The sequence below is a fragment of the Hemiscyllium ocellatum genome, chromosome 8 (genome assembly GCF_020745735.1).
Source record: "Hemiscyllium ocellatum isolate sHemOce1 chromosome 8, sHemOce1.pat.X.cur, whole genome shotgun sequence".
NCBI classification, from domain to species: Eukaryota; Metazoa; Chordata; class Chondrichthyes; order Orectolobiformes; family Hemiscylliidae; genus Hemiscyllium; species Hemiscyllium ocellatum.
In genome coordinates, this window is record NC_083408.1 from 91,999,128 (window position 1) to 92,020,387 (window position 21,260).

General features: G+C 39.7%; 1 protein-coding gene across 1 annotated transcript in view; it reads left to right on the top strand.

Moving 5' to 3' along the window:
- Positions 1-20,965, top strand: part of si:ch1073-416d2.4 (coiled-coil domain-containing protein 42 homolog) — a 53,095-nt gene extending 32,130 nt beyond the window's left edge. Inside the window, exons 5-9 of the mRNA XM_060828991.1 lie at positions 791-873; positions 1,579-1,751; positions 5,002-5,112; positions 15,966-16,082; positions 19,451-20,965. Coding sequence (XP_060684974.1) covers positions 791-873; positions 1,579-1,751; positions 5,002-5,112; positions 15,966-16,082; positions 19,451-19,657 — 691 coding nt within the window. The 3' untranslated portion in view covers positions 19,658-20,965. The remainder of the gene's footprint in view (positions 1-790; positions 874-1,578; positions 1,752-5,001; positions 5,113-15,965; positions 16,083-19,450) is intronic.
- The last annotated feature ends 295 nt before the right edge of the window (positions 20,966-21,260 follow it).

A 21,260-nucleotide genomic window follows, 5' to 3' on the forward strand; every position in this document is an offset into this window, starting at 1 on the left:
ACTGTCAAATTCGAGCATTTATGATTCCTTGATATTTTTTAAACAAAAATAGAAATTGCTGGAAAAGCTCACCAGGTCTGGCAGCATCTGTGGAAAGAATTCAGAGCTTATGTCTTGGGTCCCTTCCTCAGAACATATTGATTTTTTATTTAACTTATGCTGCTGTTGAGGCCTGTGTCTTTCTTTGTCTAAATACTAATCTCTGAAGTTTCCACTTTCTTCTGTGAAAGCCAGTTCTCCAAATGTCTTTGATCAACCATTTGATCATCTGAACTAATACTTTGTTATGTAGCTTTGTATTATTTTGGTGTATAATAACCTCCTGAAGCACCATTGGATGTTTATTTTTAAGGTGCCATTATGGATACATACTGTTGCTGTTGAAATAGTGACCAATATAAAAGAGTACAAAGTTAAAAATCTCACAACACCAGGTTATAGTCCAATAGGTTTAATTGGAAGCACACTAGCTTTCGGAGCATCGCTCCTTCATCAGGTGATAGACTCTAAAAGAGTAGTCTCTTTGTGCAATTGCTCCATGTCACATTTTGTTGATCTATTTGAACAGAGCAAAGTATAATGCTAGATTCTTTGTAGCCAGTACTCAGCAATTTTTTTCTGAAATCTGGCTATATTAGATAGGCAGTTGAATATAGTTCAGTAGCTTAATTAAAACTTTTGGCTCATTTTGAATTAATCAGAAGCAGACAGTAACTTATTTCTCTGTATACTTTTTATGATAGGACTTTCTCAATTAAATATATTTAGTCAATTTTCTAACTGTCCACAGGCAAAGAAAACTGCAAAGGGGTGTGTCAAAATACAAATTGTATGAAGATTATCTTCTGAAAGTAATTGATAATTTGCCTGAAAGTAAGTGTATAGTTTATAGTTGCAAAGTGAAAGTATTTTTATTGTTATATAAGTTGAAATGAAGTTCTCAATTCTTGAATGGGGAAGAGTGACAAGGAGAAATTCAATATAAATTATCATGTCAGCATTTAAATTTTAAAGGAAACACAATATCTTTTGCATATCTTGATTTTAATCTTTCATCATCTTAAAAAGTTTGGCAATGAAAGCCTTTGATTGTGAAGATGGATAATATATTCTCTCACACTGAATTCAAGTCCTGTCTTCCTGCAGTTAATCATTAAAGAAAGATGGATAGATTGATTCCGATTACTGTTTTTGATTTATTTTTATTAGCTGCTCCTTAAGCCCATCAGTACAAACCAAAATACATTGAAATCCAAAAGTCTCTGGTTTCAACAGGCAGGTTCTGTTGATCTTTCCATTGGTTAAAGACTGCCAGAAACCCCAAGGAAATTACATAAATTATTTTTTAAAAAAGAGCATTTTAAAATTGTGTATCTTAAAACGAAATCTGTTGATTGTCATCTGTTGAGAAATGCCGTTTAAAAACATATAAGCAATTAGAAAGGATTAACAGCAAGTTACTGGCTATATGCAATTTTATACTTTTATAGACATAATGGTTATGATAACAATTTGTTCCTTGTTAAAAGTTACTATGAACAATTTCAAGTCTTGCTTTGATGTTGTTATATGTTCCAGACTACTTGGAGTACAGCTCAGAATCTATGGTGATGAGTATCATCCGAAAACATGAAACCCTTGGAGCCACCAATGAGGCTTTGATAAATAATCTCAGCAGGTTGTCAGATGAGATGGAACAATGCCAGCGTGACTTGGAAAGTCTGCATCAAGAATATGACACCACAAAACTGGTATGGTTTTTATTAAACCTTCTTTGAGATGTATAAACTATTTTATCATTCTATTTGCTGAAGGCTTTTATACAGATGGAGATAAAATAGAAACCAAGCATCTGCTTGTGCATTCTATGAATTCAGTGACGCCATTGTACTAAACTTGTTGAATGGGTAAAAAAAACAGCAGGTCATTCAGTATTTGAAATGGTGGATAAAAAATCAAATTCGTGTGGGAAGGGTCCCATCAGAGATAAAAATACCTTTCTCCTAGGGATGCTTTCTGATTTCTGTGCATTTTCGGGGGTGGGTGGGAATTTAATTTTTCCATTCTCGCCATGTTCTCCAACATTGCCCATCATAATCAAGGGTTCAGGAAATCCCACACTTAGTTTCTGTTTCCCTCCCGTGCAGCTAATTTTGTATGCAAATTTTATTTAATATGCAAGTTCCTAAAAGGAGCTGATTGTCTTTCATGTCATTAAATCATTAATGCTCAATATGTATGTTTGTTCAATCACTGTCCTGACATTGAAACAACAGCTGCTCCTCTCCCCTCATTGACATGTGCCATTTCACACAGAGCTACACTGCAGTCTTTATTCAAGATGAATGAGAAGTAATGAATAAACACAGTATAACATAACTTTACACAGGGAAGTTTTCACATTAATTTCTTATAGGACATAACAACTAGGCTCAGTTAATTATCTGGCAACCTGACTCTGAATCTGTGGATTCAAGCCATACTTCAAGACTTGGGCATGTCATTGAGGCAGATACTACCGTATAGGAGTTGAAGTTTAAGTAGTGCTATATCTTGGTTAAAGATCTCTTAAGTGAATACCTCTGAGTTTAGATTTATTTTGGTATCGGAGCTAACATTCCTCCCTTGGCCAGAACAGTTACATAAATTTTTCATCTCCATCTCCATTTCTTGAAACCCTTCCATGTGCCAGTAGATTTCGAATTTGCCTTTGTCAACATGAGCTGTGTTTAAATTTGAATGCTTTGTTATCTGTGCTTTGAAACATTTTGATATATGATGAGGAACTGCATAAATATGAATGCTTTCTTCTGTTTTTGTCAATGTGGCAATGTGGCAAGAGTGTAACTGTGGAGCATTTATTGCTGTAATCAAATTAGGAAATGTTAAAAATATTCAGCAGTTTGGCAGCCTCTGAGGAGATGGAAACAGAGTTAATGTTTCAGACTGATGAACTCTCTTTTCTCCCCACAGGTGTATTCAGGGCTGTTGAATGTTTCCGGAAATATTCTGTTTTGCTTTCAGATTTACGGTATCCATAGTATTGTGCGTTTTACATGCATTTTTAATGCTATTACATCTACATTTGTCTCAACACTTTGCTTTTTATCAATGCAGTGTATATTTCTTGATTGAGCTAAAGTACTTCACTGACTAGGTTTCCAGCTCATAGCATTATCAGTGTCCAGTTTGTGTATTAGTGGGTGGCACGGTGGCTCAGTGGTTAGCACGGCAGTCTCACAGCGCCAGAGACCCGGGTTCAATTACCACCTCAGGCGACTGACTGTTTGGAGTTTGCACATTCTCCCCGTGTCTGCGTGAGTTTGCTCCGGTTTCCTCCCACAGTCCAAAAGTGTGCAGGTTAGGTGAATTGGCCGTGCAAAATTGCCCGTAGTGTTAGATGCAAGGGGTAAATGTAGGGGTCTGGGTGGGTGCGCTTCGGTGGGTCGGTGTGGACTTGTTGGGCCGAAGGACTTATTTCCACACTGTAAGTAATCTAATCTAATCTCTTGCAATACATTTACTTACAGCTCCTGTGCACAATATTGTTGTTAAACTAAACAGTAACTGATAAGGATTTTCAATTGCCTGTGGGGCCACAACAGGAGCAGCATTACATTTTGCATGTCAAATTCCTCAACTGCAAGCAGGATATTGTACTCTATTAAATGAGCTGTTCAAACTACAGATATTAATTGAGGTAGAGGATCCTGTTGCTAAGTCAATGGGTGGTGTGTTACTGTCCAAAAGCTTCAGGGTGCACCAAGATTTCCAATATGAGACTTTGGGGATGAGATGAGTCTGAAGATTGCCTGCCTCCAATTGACAGCCTGTAAAGCTCCTTCAGGAGCTGGTTAACAGTCTGGAGAGGGTGAGAAGGAAACTTTCAATTTGATTCAGTGCAGGGGGTAATTAAGGATTTTTTAAATGGCAAAAATACTTGGACTGGGAAGATCTAGCTCTAGATCAGGCATAATACATCTCAGTCAATCATTTGGCCGCTTTTTGGTATGTAGTAAGGCTGTTGGCCCTTCAATGTGCTGGCTGCTCTCTTTTGTCAGGCAGTGACAAGCCCCATCTTAGCTTTTGTCTGTCTGTAACACTCCTCTGCAGACAGCCCTTGCTACAGGAACAACACTCGGTACCACTAATTGTATGATTAGGTCTCCTCCGGTATAATTTACATTTGAAGACCGTATCCCCAAAAAGGGTCTTGGAATTTATTCGGTTGTTGCGTTCCCAAACCCTGAATTGAACGCTTGGTCTCCAAATAATAAAGAGAATGTGCGAAATAGATCTAACCTTTATTTAAACTGAGAGATTATACCTATCGTGAAAGATTGAACTGGTTAGGACAGTTTTCTGAGGAAACTGAGGTATCCTGTCTTTATACTATGACAGAGTCTGAAAGGGAGACATGGAGACAAAATGCTACTAATGCTGAATTAAGCCCCATAAATATGGGGAAGTCACCAACACATCCAGTAGGGAATTCTAAGGAAACTTATTTATTCAGAGAACTCATAACCTGAAGGAATATTTGAGTATTTTGAATATTTAATAGTCCAGATAAGTTTATGGACAATACACAGAAGTGTGAAGAAACGGAAAAATACGTTGGTGAGGTTAGATGATGAAGATTGTTTGGAGTAAAATGCAAATGTAGATCTATAAGGCTAATTGATGTATTCCTGTGCTGGATATAATATATAACCATGTAAATCGTAGACTCCATTTATGCAACATGTAATAGTGTTAGAGAGTTCACACCTTACTTCATGAAGGAATAATTAAATGACCAGTGACATAAGATTTACACCCTGAATATTTTTACTTATTTCTACAAATATTCTGACTGTGGAGGCTTGATAAAGAATGGCTAAACAACTTTCAATTCTGTTTTTAATGCAGAGACCATTTGCTTCTGTTCATGTGGTAAAACTGCATTAATTGATCATTTCCTTTGACTGGCTTAACATCAAAAACTTTGTTTTTAAATAGATGATTAATAGTCAACTCTCAGTGCGACAAATGGAATGCGATGAAATAAAGGAGAAGAATAAACAGATAGAAATGAAAATAAATCTACAACGAGGCAATTTCATTCATAAGGTAATCGAGGAAAAAGTTAAAGTCACAGTGGCAAAGAAGGACTCAGTGTTTAGTACTACAAGAAATTTTATTTACCAACTAAAATGGGATGTTTAATTCATTTAGTAATGATAGTTTGATTTTTGAAACTAGGTTTATGAATCACCTGTGATTTAGAATTATAAATGGAGGATACATAATAAGAGGACCGTTATTTTGTAGGAAGTACATAGGGTTATGCTGTGCTGTTGGTGAGAGTTGGGGGAATCCCACGTCCTCTGAGATTTTCACATGCTTTGTAGGGGCCTACACTAATCAGGGAGCCCATCAGGTTTTGCTGCATGGGCTGCTGTTGAACAACTTGAAATCTCCTCTTCAGCCCTTCTGGGCCGAACAAAGGAAACATCATCCCCAAAGTTCCTGCTCCCCTTTTCATGCTTCATCCCTGGCCCCTCAACTGGTCTCCCTCCCGCATTCACCTGTGCCTGACTTCAATGTTGATCCTGGGTCTTGAGTAGATTCAGTGCTCACAAAAGTTAGCACGTGCCCACAGCTCTGATTGATGGATGATTTCTTAATCCTCTGGAAGGCTCCCCACTGCCCAGTTTAATAGCACTCAGTGCAGTACATCTTCCTGAAAAGAGGCAAGGTGAGGTTGCTTCTGGCTCCTCAGTGAGTGGACAAGACCCTTTTGCCTACAATAAATTCCACCCGGTATCTTGACATGTTCTTCTATTGCTTCACCTGGTAAGAGCATACATTGGGTAGAATGGAGGCATTTGCTCCAATTTTCCACCTAATAAAACTAATCAACAGAAAATGAAGCATTCTGCAATTTGCTGATGTACAGTGCTGGAGTGTGAAGGAATATATATTTTCCCCTTTTAAGGCCTTTAACATTTATAGGAAGGAAGGACTTAGAGTACACTGCATTGGAGGTAGGGGCTTTGCGGGGTGATGGGGTGGGGACCCTAAGCTGCCTGAGAATGTTACAATGTGGGAACTTGAGAAAATGACTATGCCAAAAGTCAAGCTGGGTATGAATATAACTATTCAAAGCAGACAAAGAGAGGTTGGGAATTGTATGTTAGAGGTCAGCAGTATTCAGACCAAATGGGGAAAGAGGCAAGTAAAGAACTCATAGATAGATGAGTTTCAGACCAGGATTCAAGTGGAGTCCTTCATTACTGAGTCATTGTGCCCAGGGTCAATATCCGCTCAATGTTGGAGAGCCTTATTCAATTTCATTGGAACACAAGAGACATGCAAAAATATTAAGAGAAGCTGAAAATTATTTTTTTTCCCCATTGAAATGTTATTGTCAGATTGGAAAAATATTCTATTTGAATCCTGGCATACTCAGAATAACTCCAAGCAATTGAGTAAAATGTCATTTGGAATAAATTAGGCCACGGAAGACAACAAAGAGGTGGCTGGATCATTGGACGTCAGAGGCAATAGTTGGAACCAAAATAAAGAGAGATTGTTCTAATGGAATTGATCATAATTAGGAAGACCCAAAGGACAGATTCAAGTTCCAGATTAACACCTTCACTCCCAGCACAGATATAGGCCTAGTTTTCCAGAAGTTTTCAAAAATTCTATTAACACTTCCATAACTGTAAACATTTCATTCAGGTTTGTTTGTGTTTGTACTTGTTTAGCATATAACTTACTTTCCTAACTTTGTGGCTGGGTGGGAGCTCACGCTGACAGATCATACTGTGTTGTCAAACCTTTTGGAAAGATTTTGTCACTTTTCACTTTTCACGAGATATACAGTCAAACAAAATCACCCTTTTGAGCTCTGTATTTGCAACACAGTAAAATTAAACCATCAAAGAACCCAGTAATTACCCTAATAATGGGCGGCATGGTGGCACTATGGGCGGCATGGTGGCACAGTGGTTAGCACTGCTGCCTCACAGCGCCAGGGACCTGGGTTCGATTCCCACCTCAGGCGACTGACTGTGTGGAGTTTGCACGTTCTCCCCGTGTCTGCGTGGGTTTCCTCCGGGTGCTCCGGTTTCCTCCCACAGTCCAAAGATGTGCGGGTCAGGTGAATTGGCCATGCTAAATTGCCCGTAGTGTTAGGTAGGGGTATATGTAGGGGTATGGGTGGGTTGCGCTTCGGCGGGTTGGTGTAGACTTGTTGGGCCGAAGGGCCTGTTTCCACACCGTAAGTAATCTAATCTAATCTAATAGTTCCTAACTAGACTTTTAAATGACCAATCACAGACTTAGTGAATTAACAATTCCAGCCACTGGTTTTGGACCTCAAATAAAATACTTAAATATTTAAAATAAACAATAACTTTAACAGAGCAACAACTAAACAATGACTTAAGCTGAAGTTTATGCTTTAAACTCGAAACATTTGTTTTTAAACCCCATTCACACAAAAGATAGAGACAAACAATCAGTTAAGAGGTAAATCAAAGAATATAATAAAACTGGCCAGATTACTTAAATGGCTTTCACTATGTGTTGTTCAAGGCCTCCTTGGTTGCTTTTCTTAAATATTAATCAGTGTCACCTTCTTAGTACACCTGGGCAAATGCAGCAATGGGGTCATAGGGTCATAGAGGTGTATAGCATGGAAATAGACCCTTCAGTCCAACTAGTCCATGCTGGCCAGATATCCTTAACTAAGCTAATCATTTGCTAGCACTTGGTCCATACAGCTCTAAACCCTTCCTATTCTTAAACTTATCTAGATGCCAATAAATGTTGTAATTGTACCAGCCTCTACGTGAGAAAGTTGCCCCTTAGGTCCCTTTTAAATTTTTCCCCTCTCATCCTAAATCTATGCCGTCTAGTTCTGGACTCCCCCACTTCAGGGAAAAGACCTTGTCTATTAATCCTATCCATGCCCCTCATGATTTTATAAACCTCTGTAAGGTCACCTCTCAGCCTCCAATGCTCTAGGGAAAATAATTCCATTCTATTCAGTCTCTCCTTATATCCCAAACTCTCCAACCCTGACAACATCCTCATAAATCTTTTCTGAACGCTTTCAAGTTTCACTACATCCTTCTGATAAGAAAGAGACCAGAATTGCACACAATATTCCAAATGTGGCCTAACAAATGTCCTGTACAGTTGCAACATGACCTCCCAACTGCTTTACTTGATGCTCTGACCACTAAAGGAAAGAACACCAAATGTCATCTGCACTATCGCACAATTTCTAACTCACCTCTCTATTCTTTAGGATTCTGAATACTGCTGTAGTAGGTTAGGCAGGAGCTTTCAAATCTTCATGCTGTCTTAGCTGCAGCCAAAATCCATCTCCCAGAAACCACAGTTTAAAAAAAAATTTCTGGTTCCGCACTGATAGACCGATCAACTCTTCCAGAGGTCTCAGTTGCAATTCAACAACTGCCATCTGCTTGAATATAGAGTTTCTTCCAAACGTGCTGGAACCAATTCCCAGATATTGACCTCATTCATAGCCAACTTCTGCTGTTTGTTTAAATATAATGTTCTTTCCAGGGTCACTGTGTCTGTTGGAATTTGTTTAGTTGAGAATCTGCCAACAAATCACGGGCAGCATGGTGGCTCAGTGGTTAGCACTGCTGCCTCACAGCGCCAGGGACCTGGATTTAATTCCTGCCTCGGGCGAACATCTGTGTGGAGTTTGCACATTCTCCCTGTGTCTGCGTGGGTTTTCTCCGAGTGTTCCGGTTTCCTCCCACAATCCAAGGATGTGCACATCAGGTGAATTGATCATGCTAAATTGCCCACAGTGTTAGTTGCATTAGTCAGGGGTAAATATAAGGTAGGGGAATGGGTCTACGTGGGTTACTCTTTGGAGGGTTGGTGTGGACTTGTTGGGCCGAAGCGCCTGTTTCAGTACTACAGGTAATCTAATCTAACAGCTTCTTCACTTGACCTAAGCTTGGTTGGTCTGTTCACTAGTTACCTGATGAAGGAGCTGAGCTCTGAAAGCTGGTACAGGTACACAGTCCTTTATGTGAAATCCCAAAATCCAAAAAGCTCTCAAATCCAAAGTTTCTTTCGTGAAAGTTTTTTTCTCTTTAACAAGATTGTTTGATGTGCAAACAGTTAGCCCAACTCCGCACTCACTCGACTCACGTCACTCAGATGTAATGTGGCGTGGCCCAGCACTGGCAGGTGTTAACTCTATCTCGGCGCTTGTAGTACTCACAGGTGAGTCTACTGTTCGGTAATTTTTTTTATTTCAAATTGTCACTTATTCCGAATTCCAAAAGCCAGCTGACCCCGATGGTTTTGGATAAAGGATTGTGTACCTGTACTTTCAAATAAACCTGTTGGACTATAACCTGGTGTTGTGTGATTTTTAACCATTTCTTTTTCGAAAGTCTATAAGTCACTTCATGCACACAATTCAAAATTGATAAAAGAATAAAAGTAAAAGCAATGAAAAATCAACTAGGGTTTAAAAAGCAATTGTCTACTAAGTCATATTCATGTCAATATATCAATTCTGTTCCTCTCTTGACAAATGCTGCCTGAGCTTCTACATATTTTCAGCACTTCCTATCTTTAATTTTTGATTTTCAGCATCCATTGTATTTGCTTTTACATTATTGTAGCTGGGTTGCTTGTTTTCAGTTTTGTCATTCCTCAGTGGTAATTGCTCATGGAATCAAACTGCATTTGACTAATTTGCATTTTGATAGTCGGATATTTGGTTAGCAGTTCTACAAATGCATCCTGGTTCCAACCAATCACTAATCTGTTTGATGGATACCTTGTGTCCTGGGATTTGACAATTTAGTGCATGAAAGGGGTGTTCAACGTGCAATTGTAATAGAGACTGGGTTCCTGAACACTGCTGGAGTGTCATACTAGAGATGAAGATTTGAATGTTAGTCTTGATATGTACAGTCTTTGAATGTATAAATTACTTGTGATTAAGTTTTTTTTCCCCTAGTTGCCTGCTTTCTGCTAATTAGGGAAGCATGTAGTTCTTAAGCAAACACTCCCTGAAACACTTCAAATGAAAATGCTCATTTTGCCTGACATTATGGTTGTGGAGAGCTTTGTGGAACACAAATATTTGTACTGTTCAAATAATTGAAGGAATAAAGCATTGCCAGCAATTCAGTGAGATTGGAAAAAATAGCATTAAACAAAGATTTTCTCTTTGTATATCACACATATCTTGATTGACTTGATTTTGCCCACAATAGCACTCTAAATTACAGGAGTAACTGAATGTTGGTGGTGGGCTGAAATGAACTGTAATAGGTGAGCCATCTTTTATACATCTTCCCCTGTATTTCTTACCATTGAAGTTAATAAAAGCAAATTCGAGCTGGATGAATAATGGATGATTTATCTACTGCTACCCATTTTACATCCTGCTTAAGCTGTTGTTATGGATTAAGCCAGACCACTCAAACCATTCTTAAGCAGGTAGGTCAGACCATAATTTTGCAATTTGTTTTAGTAAGTGTATAGTAAAAATTACCCGGATTAAGTTAGCTAGGTTGACTAAAACAGACAAAAGTTTATTCACAAAATAACACGATGAAACAGAAATAACAGAATAAAGAAGCTGTACGGAACTCAGCCTATCCAACTAGACTTAATTTGCTGTTCCGAATATACGCAACAGTTTCCCCTCCCCCCCCCCTTAAAATGAGCCGTCAAAACCAAAAAATGGCTTCAGTTTTAACCTGGTTAATAGTCTAAACACACATATACACTACACTAACTATAAACATACAAACATGCATAACCACATGCAAATTCAAGCAGCGGTACACCCACCACCAAACGCCTCTGTATCTTATTTGTGTCTCTTGATAACACATCAGCAATCACGTTTTCACAACCTGCCACATGTACAATTGTTAAATTGAATGACTGCAACAACAAGCTCCATCTAAACAGTTTGACATATTTGTCCTTACATTTTCCCACAAATTTCAATGGGTTGTGATCAGTATTTACAATTGTCTCGGATGCATTGCTCGTAATAAAAACCAATGAAATGTTGAAATGCCAACACCAAGCTTAAAGTCTCTTTCTCCACCATTGGATATTTCTGTTGATGAATGTTCAACTTCCTTGAAAAATCCCCAATGGGTCTTTTCTATTCCTTCATCATCCTCATGCAGGAGAACTGCACCAACACCCACATCACTGGCATCGATAGCCACCTTGAAAGGCTTCGTGTAATCCGGTGTGGCTAATACTGGGGCACTGGTAAACACAATTTTTAGGCTGTCAAATGCATTTTTGCAGTCTGCTGTCCACTGAAACTTCTTGCCTTTTTTAACAATTCAGTGAGTGGAGCAGCCACACTGCTAAGATTCGGCACAAACTTTCGATAAAATCCACTCAATGCCAGGAACCGTAGTACTGCATTTTTGTCGATGGTGTGGGAAATTCCCCAATTATTTTTATTTTTGTATCTTGTGGGGCCATTTGTCTATGTCCAATAACGTGGCCCAGGAAGGTGACCATGCCACACAATTGGGTAATCTGGCAATGACAATATTAGCCAGTCTCTGAAATTTTGTTTTATACCAAATGGCATGACTTTGAACTGATATAGACCATTTGGCCTTACAAAAGCCAAAATTGTCATTGCTCTCTCTGGCAGAGGTACTTGCCAGTAGCCTCTGAGCAAGTCCAACTTAGAAATGTAAGTTGTTTGTCCTGCTTTTTCGACACTGTCTTCCAACTGTGGAATTAGATATGCATCAGTCTTTGTAATGGTGTTGACTTTGCGACAGTCCATATTTAATCGATGGGTACCATCTGGCTTTGGCACCATGACAATGGGTGAGCTCAGTCACTGTAACTCACTTTGATTATGCCACCTTGGAGCATGCACTCTAACTCCTTCTGAACCTGTGCTAACTTTCGAGCGTTATGCCTAAATGGATGTTGCTTAATCAGAACAGCATTTTCTCTATCTTCATTATGCACAATTAAGTTAATACTTTGCAGTTTATTTCTGCATATTTCCCCATGTAATAGTAATAACCCTTTTAGGTCATTTCAATTTTCTAGTGGAAGGTAACTCCATTTATCCCAGTTTTATGACAACTTCCTCATTGTCCAATTTGATTTGAGGAATGTCCAATTCAGAATCCTCTGAAATTGGTTCTTCCTTCTGTGCTGTAATCATTAACACCTTCTCCTCAATAGTTTGGATGTGAAGTTTGATCCTTAATCTGACTGGATCTCTATTGGTAGTCCATATCTAGTAAAAAAAAATAAATAATTCTTCTACAACCCTTTTAGCTGTGATGTTGCATAATGGGATTGCCTCTGGAAATCTAGTCAACACATCCATTTTTGTTAATAAATACTTATTCCTACTTTTTGTTTGAGGTAGAGGACATATGCAATCAATCAAGACACTTGCGAAAGGTTCCTCAAATGCTGGAATTGGTATTTAAGGTGCAGGTAGCTGACATGTATGATACATCTGGCAAAATTCAACTATATCTTTGTGTACTCCAGGCCAGTAAAAATGTCTTTGTATTTTAGCCTGTGTTTTCCTCATCCGTTAAATGACCCCAAGTGGTACCTCATGCACCACTCGCAGCACTTCCTTTCTATACCCTACTGGCAAAACAATTTGATGAATCTCTGCCCATTTCTCATATGCATGAATGTGTGATGGTTTCATTTCCTCATTAAGACATAATTTGTTAAGTAATAACACACAGGAATGCACTCACTTTCTTTGTTGGTAAATGCCTTTTGATTTTTTCTTTGATTAGATTACTTACAGTGTGGAAACAGGCCCTTTGGCTCAACAAGTCCACACCAACCCGCCAAAGTGCAACCCACCCAGACCCATTCCTCTACATTTACCCCTTCACAAAACACTATGGGCAATTTAACTTGGCCAATTCACCTAAACTGCACATTTCTGGACTGTGGGAGGAAACCGGAGCACTCAGAGGAAACCCACGCAGACACTAGGAGAATGTGTAAACTCTACACAGAGAGTCACCTGAGGCGGGAATTGAACCCGGGTCTCTGGCATTGTGAGGCAGCAGTGCTAACCACTGTGCCACCATGCCGCCCATGGATATAACTGTTTTAACTCCTCATCTTTCTGCTGTAATTGAATCAGCTTAGCAGAGCATGTTTACCTAGTTGCCGCTGCTCTGTGCCACTTACCTGAACAGAGAAAGTTTCGGATTACACTATGTCAGCTTCCTTATCTGTGCCTTTTGATCTCTCCTGCTTCAGCTTGTGCCTCTGTGTGATCTCACAAGCAGGGAAAATTCTGGGACAAACATTCTCCATGTCTTCAGCTGCCTGTGTCTTCACTGGCTTTTCAACTAGAGTAGGCAGCACGCCTACCGGTGAATCAGCTGTATCTTTATAGGACAAATTGTATTCCTGGAGCTGAGAGTTTGTACAGTACTCCGACCACAAATTCTCCACTCTTCTCTGGACTCTCTAGCCTCACTTTACATAATTGAGCACTTTTTGTCTCACCATGAATTCCTGTTACAGTAGTCCCTCAGGAGTACATATCTCCTCATCCTTCAGCATTACAAACTGAGAGGATCCTGTGTCCCTTAATATAGTAACCTCTTTAGCTACTACTCCTTGCCTTTGTGAATAAACTCTACCCTTGCATGTATATTTTTAAGCAAATCTGGCACTTCTTCCTTAACCAACCTCTGAACATCTTGTACACTTTGAGGTAGTTGTCTAACTTCTCTTGTCCATTTTGTTACTCGTCCAACAAAACTTCAAGGCTTGTCTGGATTTTCTACATCTGGCTTTCTTCTAACCCATCAACACTGTGATTTTGTGTGGCCCACTTTATTACAATGAAAATATCTTTTTAACTTCTTTATCCCCTTCAAGGGTTTCTTTTTTACCCTGTAGTAAGTTATCCTTATGATAACTGAGATCTATCTTTCCCTTTCCATGTGAGGATTTCTCTTTGTCCCAATTTCCGTCCGTCATGGACTGAAATTGATTCTGGAAGCCAAACCGAGTTTTATGGACCAGCTCATAATCATCAGCCACTTCAGCTGCTAACCTTGCTGTTTTAATTCTCTGCTCTTTCACATGAGTTCGCCCTACTATAATTACCTCTCTTAGGGCATCATAGGTTTGCTCGATTTTTAAAGCTCTCATCTATCAAAATTAATCTGTTTGATCTTTTCAAAATCAATATAGGTATGACCAGGGTCGCTCCTTAGATTCCTGAAATGTCATCTATAGGCTTTTGGTACAAGCTCGTATGCACTTAAAATGTCTTTTTTCACCTCCTCATACTCCCTAGATACCTCGTCTGATAGTAATGCAAATATCTCACTAGCCCTACCTACAAGTTTCGTTTGGATCACCAAAACCCACATTGCTACTGACCACTGTATTTGTTTAGCCACCTTTTCAACTGAGATGAAAAAGGCTTCCACATCCTTCTTATCAAATTCAGGCAATGCTTGAAAATACTTAAAACAGTTTCTCACTGGGCTTCTGACTACCAGGGGCACTTACTCATCCTCTCTCTCTCTCTTCCTCACTAGGCTTACCTTCAGCCTTTATCTCCAGCCTTTTAAATTGACTTTCCTTTTAAAGTGTTAGTTTTTGAAGTTCAGAAGCTCTCTCTTTTTCTTTTTTTGGTCTCTTTTTCCCTCTCTTCTGCTTCAAATTGTAACTCAAACTGTTTCATTTCAGCTGCCCTTTCTTTATCTCTTGTCTCTTATTCGAGTTGCTTCATATGCAATTGAATTCTTGCCATCTCTATAGATTTTCCAGCAATTTTAAATGCTGAGCTACTGCAGTAATTATCTCTCCTCACAGATGCAGGCAGTTCCAATTCCAGCTTCTCTGCTAATTCTTGGAACTTAGTCTTATTCACTTATTTGCAAAACTTCCAAAGTCACCACATTCACATCCAGAAAACTTTTGGCAACTCCTATCCCAAACTTTATCTACACAACCAAACCAACACCCAAAATAAATACACTAGCACCTACCACTCGCTCTTTAAAATCCCGCAAAGAGCTCCCAGTCTGTTATGGACTAAGCCAGAGCACTCAAAACAATCTGAAGCAGGCAGCTCAGACCATAACTTTGCAATTTGTCTTGGTAAGTATGTGGAGAAAATTACCCGGATGAAGTTAGCTAGGTTCACTACTGGATTTTAAAACAGACAAAAATTTATTCACAAAATAACACAAGGAAACACAAAGAACAGATTAAAAAACCCTTACATAACTCAACCTATCCAGCTCGACTTCATTATGCTGTTCCGAATATACACAACAGTCCCAATAAGCAAACTCCTTTAAAAACCAGTGTAAATGGAACACATGCTTTCAGATTGAAGTTGAAGGGTGAAAGAGAGAGAGAGAGAGAGAGAGATTCCACACAGCTTCCTGTTGAATTTCCAACTAGCTCAAGACTGAATTAAAACCGCCCAGATTAGCTGGAGAGCTGACTGCTCCCCTTTCTTTATACAAGTCACTTCTAAAACATGACCACTTTGGCCTGAAGTCTCATCTGTTTACATACAAACAAAGGTCTCTCAAATTCCTTTTATTCTCTTTATCAAATCAGACTGATCGGAGCCCGGTCCGGTTTATTGACCCTCTGAAAAAGATCAAGGACAGAGTATCCTTGAGCCAAGGAACAACTTTTAGGGAAAAAAAAGGGACTAGCTTTATGACACTGTAAATTCCACTGATAGATTCCCTTTTGCAATTTGACATCTTGAAACTATGCTTGGACTATCCAAATGCACGTCTGCCAAGGTGGTTATAAGGAGGATCAGAAAGCTGGGTGAAAATCTGTAATGCTGGACCTAAGTGACCTTTTTATAACAGATTGGTAATTTAATGCCATTGTCAAAGTGTTACCTCATTCTTTATTCTCTCTCTTCACAGAGTGAAGGGTTTGGTGCCCTCTTATTGGCTATTAATAATCTGGCAGATCAGTGCTACATGAGGCATTATGGAGTATTTGAAGAAATTGACATTTTAACAAAGTTGGACATGGTGAAGGTCAGAATGTTCATTTTGTTGCTATGTAAACTAAAGGTAAAGTGACTTCCACCTTCATAACCTTGTCGTAATGTTTGATTCTACCTGATTCCAGCAGTGTTTAGGCACAACTGTTTTTGAAACATCTATTCCTTTGTTGTCTCTAGTCTCCACTATTCCCACTATTCTGGTTAACCTCCTGCCTTCATTCTCTGTAAACATTAGCGTAAGCAAAATCTTATAAAGGTTCACATTGTTACCTTTTACTTATCACCCTTGTGATTGCTGTCTAACACTGACTCTCAGTTTGACAACACCCAAGTTTTAATAGTTTTGTGCTCGTAGAGAAGGCAGACACCAACAAAGATTTCTTACTGAGGAAATGTCTAGAGCATAATTGATTGTCATAAACACCCTCTTTCATCAGAGAGATAAATGCAGCACCTCATGGACGCCTTCACTCCAAGCAGTGAAACCGCCTTGACTATGTCATCACACAAAAAGCAACTGCATCACTCACACCGTACAGGAGCTGATGACTGCTGGCCCAGCCATTATCTAATCATGTCTACTATTTCTATCAGGCCAGCCCAAAAACAGGAGTGGCATCAGAAATATCGGTGCAGGAAATTCAATGTTGATGGACTCAAGGGCTCAGCAAAGAAAGACCTACATAGTCATTGCTTTACAGCCAACCTGGTAATACTCAATCAGCAGGATCCACAGAATGTCCATAGTATCTAGTCAGCCCTGCAATCCATCATAAACAGCACTTGTGAGAAGACTCTAATTTTTCTACTCAAACTTCAAGACTGGTGTGACGAAAACATCTAGGAGATCCGGGAGCTACTACATCACAAGAGCAAAGTGATCCTGAACTGAAAGCACCACAACCTACCGCATGGTATCCACCATCACTCAGCACAACTTCAGCCTAACATAAGTATAAAAAGGCCAACTGAGAACAAACAAGGCTGCTGGGGCAATGGAATCTCAGAATACTGGAAAGTGATGGGGAAGCCTTCTTGGCACGAATTACATGACTTCATCTCCTTTTGTCTGGAAGGGAGTGGCCAGCAGATCACGGAGACATTGTTTTCGTGACCATCTTAAGGAGATAAAACCAATGGTGCTAAGTACATAGGGATCTCGCTGCTGTCCGCAATGGGAGAGTCATTGCAAATATTTTCCTCAGTCACTTCTTCCTGGTGGCTGAACAGCTTCTAGTAAGTCATAATGCAATTTCCATTTGTCAAGAGGCACAATAGTCCTACTCTTCCAAGCAAGAAAAGTCCTAGAAAAATCCAGTGATTAGCAGCAATCTTTGTACGTGGCCTTCTTCAAACACACAAAGACTTTTGATTCTGTCAACCAGAAAAGACAATGAAGCATCCTTTTCAAATGTACTTCCTGTATAAATTCATCACCATCATTTCCTCGCTGCCTAACAAGATGCAAATTATGACCCTCAGCAAGAGATCCACCAGACATCCAATGGATGTGCAAACTGGTGTCAAGTAAGGCTTTCCACTGCACAAATGCTCCTCTCCACCTTTCCAACTGCAACACTTTATTCCATATCCATGAAACCTCCCATAAGATTAGCGCTACTGCCTCACAGCACCAGAGACCCAGGTTCAATTCCAACCTCTGGCGACTGTGTGGAGTTTGCGCATTCTCCCCGTGTCTGCGTGGGTTTCCTCCGGGTACTCTGGTTTCCTCCCACAATCTAAAGATGTGCAGATTAGATGAATTGGCCATGTTAAATTGCCCATAGTGTTCACGATGTGTACATTAGGTGCTTTAGTCGGGGGTAAATTTAGGGTAATAAGGGTCTAGGTGGGTTACTCTACGGACAGTCAGTGTGGACTAGTTGGGCTGAAGGGCCTATTTCTACACTGTAGGGATTCTATGTTCCACGTTCTCTCACTGGGAGTGGAGCTTCTCTCCTGGATGAGCGGGAATCTGTTCAATCTTCATCACCTCCATATCTACAACTAAAACCATCCCAACCTCTGTCATTGAGGTGCAGTAAACATACGGCACTTGCATCTGTGCACACCATCTCAGAGGCAATCAAGGATGAGCAACAAATGCCATGGACAAGTATGAAAGTCAGGAGTTCAGCTGCTTGCAAATTTCCCAGCTTATCATCCGCTATTGTAACCAGAGTATTTAAAATGGCTTAAGTTTCTGGTCAGTAGAACTCCAAGAATGTTGAACGTGGAAGATTAAGCAGTGATATTGTTTTGAACATCAAAGAGCAATGGTTTAATTTTCTTGTTGGAGATGATCATTGCCTGGCACTTTGATGGCTTTCTTGAAACTTGTCAAAGTTTAGATGCTGTCCAGACCTTGTTGCATGCAGACATGAAGTGCTTCAGATATCTAAAGAGTTGTGAATTGTACGAAACGCTATGAAATTAGTAGCTAATAGCCACTTCCTACCTTCAGTTAGATGGGAGATCAGCAACAAAACAGCAAAGATGATGGATTTATAACATTACACAGATAAACCCTGCAACTCTGTCATAAAAATGTTCATATAACTGCAACTTGTTTCTGTTTTCTTCTGTGTGTTTTAAGACATTTTCATTTCCTTAGCAGTCATTAGCTTTGTATCCCTCTAAATCTGACCATTTGCTCATCCCTGATTTTCATCACTGAACCACGAGCAAAAGTCTCGGTATGGAGTTCTGGAAGTTGCTCCCTAAACCTTTTGGAGAATTAGAAACAGGAGCGATCCATTCAGCCCTTAAGCTGTTCCAGCCTTCACTGTGTCCAGGGGTGATTTGTAATTTATTCCATTTACTTACCTCAGCCTCATTTCCTTTCCCTTCCCCCTGAGGATGCTTCTTAAAAGCTAACTATCTCTTTGAGCAAACATTTGGACAGCTTTTCTGGCCCTGTTTGGTAACACTCCAGTGATGGTCATTGAGCCTTTTTACAGTGCTAAATAAATGTAGTCTGTGGTACTGTGGCTTTTGGGGTCATTAACTTTATTGTTTAACAATTGGCTGGGAAGTTTTTTTTCTAATGTTTAGATCTGTTTCTATCAATTGTTTTTGAACATAATAAGAATCTTTCCAAGAGCCTTATGAATGGGTATTTGCAAAGTGCAATAGTTAACACATTCCTGAGCAGAAGATATGACTAATTACACTTTAATCATTCACAGTATTAGAAATACTGCATCTAACTAATGTAAAGCTTTTAAAGAGGAACTCTGCAGTGCAGGAAGCTCCATGCAGGCTCTGTAGTAAAAATTGGGATAGCTATCATTAGTTTCATGGAAGAAAAGGCATGTTTATATGAAATAATAAACTGTATAATTGTTAGGACTTAGAAGCTTGCTTGCTAGAACTTATTTCTCTTTCTCTTCTCAATAGGAGTTCATCATGGAAAAGAAAGATGTTGCACAAGAAGCAGGACAAACTGACTCTACATCTGTTTTCATTGGCACCTCTGACCAAATTCCAACCAAATCAGGGGAAACTAACCAGTTGAAGCCACAAATAAAGGTCTCATTTGCAAATTCCAGCAAAATCATAACTAACCAAAAGAACAGACTAAAACCAATAAATAGCAAGTCTTGATGAGTCATTTTGACATCTTCGTTTAAAGAGGGAATTTATTATTTTGCCTAAATACAGTCTAGTGAAGTGTCAGGTGATGTTTTTCATTTAAAGGCATAATAGCATGTAAATTGTTGTGTGAAAGAAGTAGAGGGAATCTGACTGTGTTTGCAGGGCTAACCACCCCACTCATCTAAGTGCAGCAGGTGAGTAAGGTATAAATGACCTGAATCAAACGGTTTCCCACTGTATTGCCAGAAGAGTGCAGCAGGCTCCAGATTAATTTCCGTTAATTTTTCATTGCTTTGCCATCTTACTTTAAGCAGTGCTGTAAAGTCTAAATCTGATTTTCTAGGTATGATTCTGAAGTAAAAACTTGTGTGGTGTAATACATTAATGGTTGCGATGTAAACAGAGAGTTCTGATCGATTCCATGGCGCAAAGCCCTTCAGTTTGAGTAGAATATAACTCAATATTATATGTAGCCAAGTTTAAAAAGTACTGAGACATTCATATGAGGTTTCTTATCACTTAATAAACTTTTTGAGACTTAATCTCATGAGAAGGTGAACATTAATGGTATATTAAATTGTGCATGTTCACATTTCTGTTCCAGCAGGCAGACTAGGCAAATTTCTAGTGACTTTAAACCTAACCGTATAAGCTTAGCACTCAATTACTGCTGATCTCGGACCAAAATTAATATATCTGCAGTTAGGAAGAAGAATAGGCTGTTTAGCCTCATTCGATGAGATCATGGCTGATCTGTGGCCTGTGTTCTAGTGGCTGGAGTGTAGAATTGAGATGGGCAAGAATGAAAAGTAGCAAACGCATCGTGGGCAGCACCTTGGTCAGGTTTCGAGACCCTTCCTGCATCGTGCAGCAGCAACAGCCATGGGCCAACCTTAGGAGGGGTTCCCTTGCCCCACCCCATGCTCACAGTGGTAGCCTGACTGCAAAAGCCATACTTTATTTAAGGCTTTCTTTCAGCTTTTTAACACTTGGTCTCTGTTTTGAAGTGCCTATCTCTCATTTGCCATAGTATCCTGCTTGCTGCCTCTGGCCCTCCAGCTTTGTGAACTTGTCCACCGTCCTTAATGGGAGTGTGAGACTTATGACAACATAAATTGGATTAGTTTCCCTACAGATTTCCTGCTGTGTGGAAACATGCCATTTAACCCAACAAGTCCACACTGGCCCTCTGAACAGTAATCCACCCAGACCCATTCCCCTACATTTCTCTGATAATATGGGCAATTTAGTAAGGCCAATTCATCTGATCTGCACATCTTTGGACTGTGGGAGGAAACTGAGGAAACCCATGCAGACACAGGGAGAATGCGTAAACTCCACACAGAGGGTGGCCAAAGGCGGGAATCGAACATAGGTCCCTGGCACTCTGAGATAGCAGTGCTAACTGCTGAGCTACCATGCCGCCCTAATTTTACACAAAATGTTCGGAACATAAATGTCCATTTTTCCAGCCTGTTCTCATCAAACAGTGTGTCCCCCACACCACCACCATTTCCTCTCCCACATAGATGCCAACTTAAAAACAACACAGTGGTCCATATTGTCCAAGGATTCACATTCCACACCTTAGGAAGCTGCTGTCAACAACAAT